This window comes from Propithecus coquereli, unplaced genomic scaffold, assembly GCF_000956105.1.
Source record: "Propithecus coquereli isolate 6110/MARCELLA unplaced genomic scaffold, Pcoq_1.0 Scaffold72, whole genome shotgun sequence".
In the NCBI taxonomy this organism is placed as follows: domain Eukaryota; kingdom Metazoa; phylum Chordata; class Mammalia; order Primates; family Indriidae; genus Propithecus; species Propithecus coquereli.
Window position 1 is genome coordinate 5,493,903 of NW_012153285.1, and position 2,765 is coordinate 5,496,667.

Here is a 2,765-nt window from a genome sequence, read left to right on the forward strand (position 1 = left end):
TAGCAATATAATATATGTATTGAAGGACATGAAAAGAATTAGTCATATCAGAGAAAAGGCTTGATACAGTAGGGCTGATGTGATCACATCAAGCTAAAACAAAACAATTAAAAGCAACACTTTACAACAGAGGTAAGGGTGATTTTTTTCAACTTGGATGTAGAAAGGTAGGGACTAAAAGGTGGAAAAAAAGGGTAACAAGGATAACAAGATATAGTAATAGGCCAGGTGTAGTGGCTCACGCCTGTAATCCTAGCACTTTGGGAGGCCAAGGTGGGAGGACCACTTGAGGCCAGGAGTTCAAGACCAGCCTGAGCAAGAGCAAGACTCCTGTCTCTACAAAAAATAGAAAAATTAGCCAGGTGTGGTGGTGCACACCTGTAGTCCCAGCTACCTGGGAGGCTGAGGCAGGAGGATCACTTAAGCCCAGGAGTGTGAGGTTGCAGTGAGCTATGATGATACCACTGCACTCTAGCCACTGCACTTCAGAGCGAGACCCTGTCTCTAAAAAAGAAAAGAGAGAGAGAGAGAGAGAGAGAGATGTAGCAATAATTTAAATGTAGGAGAAGACAGAAATATCAGAAATAATCTTGAATCTCCATCCTGGAGATTGGGGAAGTGGCAGTACTACCAATTGCATAGAGAAGTATTCAGAGAAAATAACAGAGTGTATTTTCTTTTTTGTTGTAAAGCAAGGGTCAGCAAAATATGGCCTCTAGGCCAAAACCAGCCCACAGCTTGTTTTATAAATAAACCTTTATTGGAACACAGCTGTGCCCATTCATTATGTACTGCCCATGGCTGCTTTTGTGCTACAGTGGCAAAGTTGAGTAGTTGCAAGAGAGACTGTATGGCCTGAAAAGCCAAAAGTATTTACTATTGACCCTTTACAGGAATGTTTGCCCACCCCTGCTATAAAGCATAGTATGCCCATAATCCCTGGCACATAAGTTGCTTAAGAAATATTAATGAATATTATCATTAAGTTTATTTTTAAAGGTCTTAAATAGCCTGGAAAACTATTACTAACTGTTCTTATTTCTTCCTTGTGGTTTGAGTATTTTAGAGTCCATGGCCCTATCCTTCCTCCGCCTTCCAATACAGCAAATTTAGATAAACAATTCATTAGGGTAGGGAAAAAAATAAGATTTTAGCCAGAACATTGTCCAAGAACATAATTCATAGTCTATAAACACATATTAAAAATTCAAGCAGATAATGTGCAAAACTGCAAACACATACTTTGTGTGGCAAAGAATGCTATTGTCTCTAACTATATATTCTCCCATTCTTTTTTTTTTTTACCCAGGGACCATTTCATTTATTTATTTATTTTTCCGTTTTTCCATTCTTCCTTTTAATAACGGATGTCTGTCCTCACTGCCATCCAAAGTTTAGGTAGTCCCATGGCTGTGCAACTACAGACATATTTTCCAGCCTCTCTTGCAGCTAGGTATGGCCACGTGCCTGAAGTTCTCACCAAAAGAATGTGAGCAGAAGTGTTATATGCCTCACTTGAAAAGGAAATTTGCTTGCCCTTTACTTCTCTTTCTGCTTTCCACAGGGTATAATGAAGTCATGAAGATCAGCTGGCTTCAACCATGAGGACAAAGACAGCAGGCTAGAAGATGGCAGAGTAACAAAAGGGAAGGAACCTGGGTCCCTGGATGACCTTGAGGAGGAAAGCCTGTCTACTCTGGACTGCTACGTGAGGAAGATACATATTTCTATTTTCTTTGGGCCATGTACTTTAGAGTATCTTTATTACAGCAGCTCACCCTATATGTTAATAAACCCTACAAAGTCATTCACTCCAAAGTCACACAATTATACAGTAAATGAGGCTGCTATAACTACTGCCTTTACAATTTTTCTATTGTATGGATATAAAAATACTCTGGGAAATTCTAGTGGAGACCCCTTGGCTTTTAATGTACGATGACTCATTTGGTCTTTTTCAAGTTCACCACACTAGGACAAAAACAAAATTATGCTAAGAAAATCCTTGTACCCTTAATAACCCAGAGGGACAGAGAGAACTCAGCATGTGCCAATTAATCTGTTCATCACAGAAGGAAGTAGAGAAACAAAAGCACATAATGTACGTAGGAGGGGGTTGAACAGAGAAGTTAGAGAGTTAGAGTTTTGGACAACACTCAACAAGAATAGTTAATGGCTTGCAACTACCAGGTCCCAACGTCCCCTGAAAGACCTTACTTTTTAGCTGCCAATGTGTTTAGGTGTGATGACTCAGTTTCTGTTTCTCTGAACATCAGTCCTAGGGTCTGTATAATTTCAATACATGCCCTAAAAAACAAAGAGAAAGAAAGCATGGAAATAGTATGATTTTATTAGAAGCTCAGAATTCCACAAAAGTAGTAATCCTTGCTAGAATTGCTTTCAGATATCCATATAGCAAAAAGTACAGGAAAGCAATTCTGGACATCAAATTGCCAACACTGGTTGAGTGCCTGTGATGGCTACATAGCAAGTACTCAAAAATGTTTGTTGAATGAATGAATGAATAGCTGAATGTTGGTTAAGACATTTATTTTTTAAGAGATAGGGGTCTCACTGTGTTGCCCAGGTTGGAGTACAGTGGCTATTCACAGGCCCAATTATTGCATGCTATAGCCTCAAACTCCTGGCCTCAAATGATCCTCCTGCCTCAGCCTCTCAAGTAGCTAGGACTACTGGCATGCACCACCACTACTGGCATGCACTGCCACACCCAATTAAGTCATTTTAATATTCTTTTCCTATGT

General features: G+C 39.6%; 1 protein-coding gene across 1 annotated transcript in view; it reads right to left on the reverse strand.

Moving 5' to 3' along the window:
- Positions 1-2,765, reverse strand: part of LOC105824182 (chromosome unknown open reading frame, human C12orf56) — an 82,181-nt gene that overhangs the window by 15,012 nt on the left and 64,404 nt on the right. Inside the window, 2 exon segments of the mRNA XM_012661547.1 lie at positions 2,218-2,307; positions 2,695-2,722. Of these exon segments, the coding sequence (XP_012517001.1) occupies positions 2,218-2,307; positions 2,695-2,722 (118 nt within the window).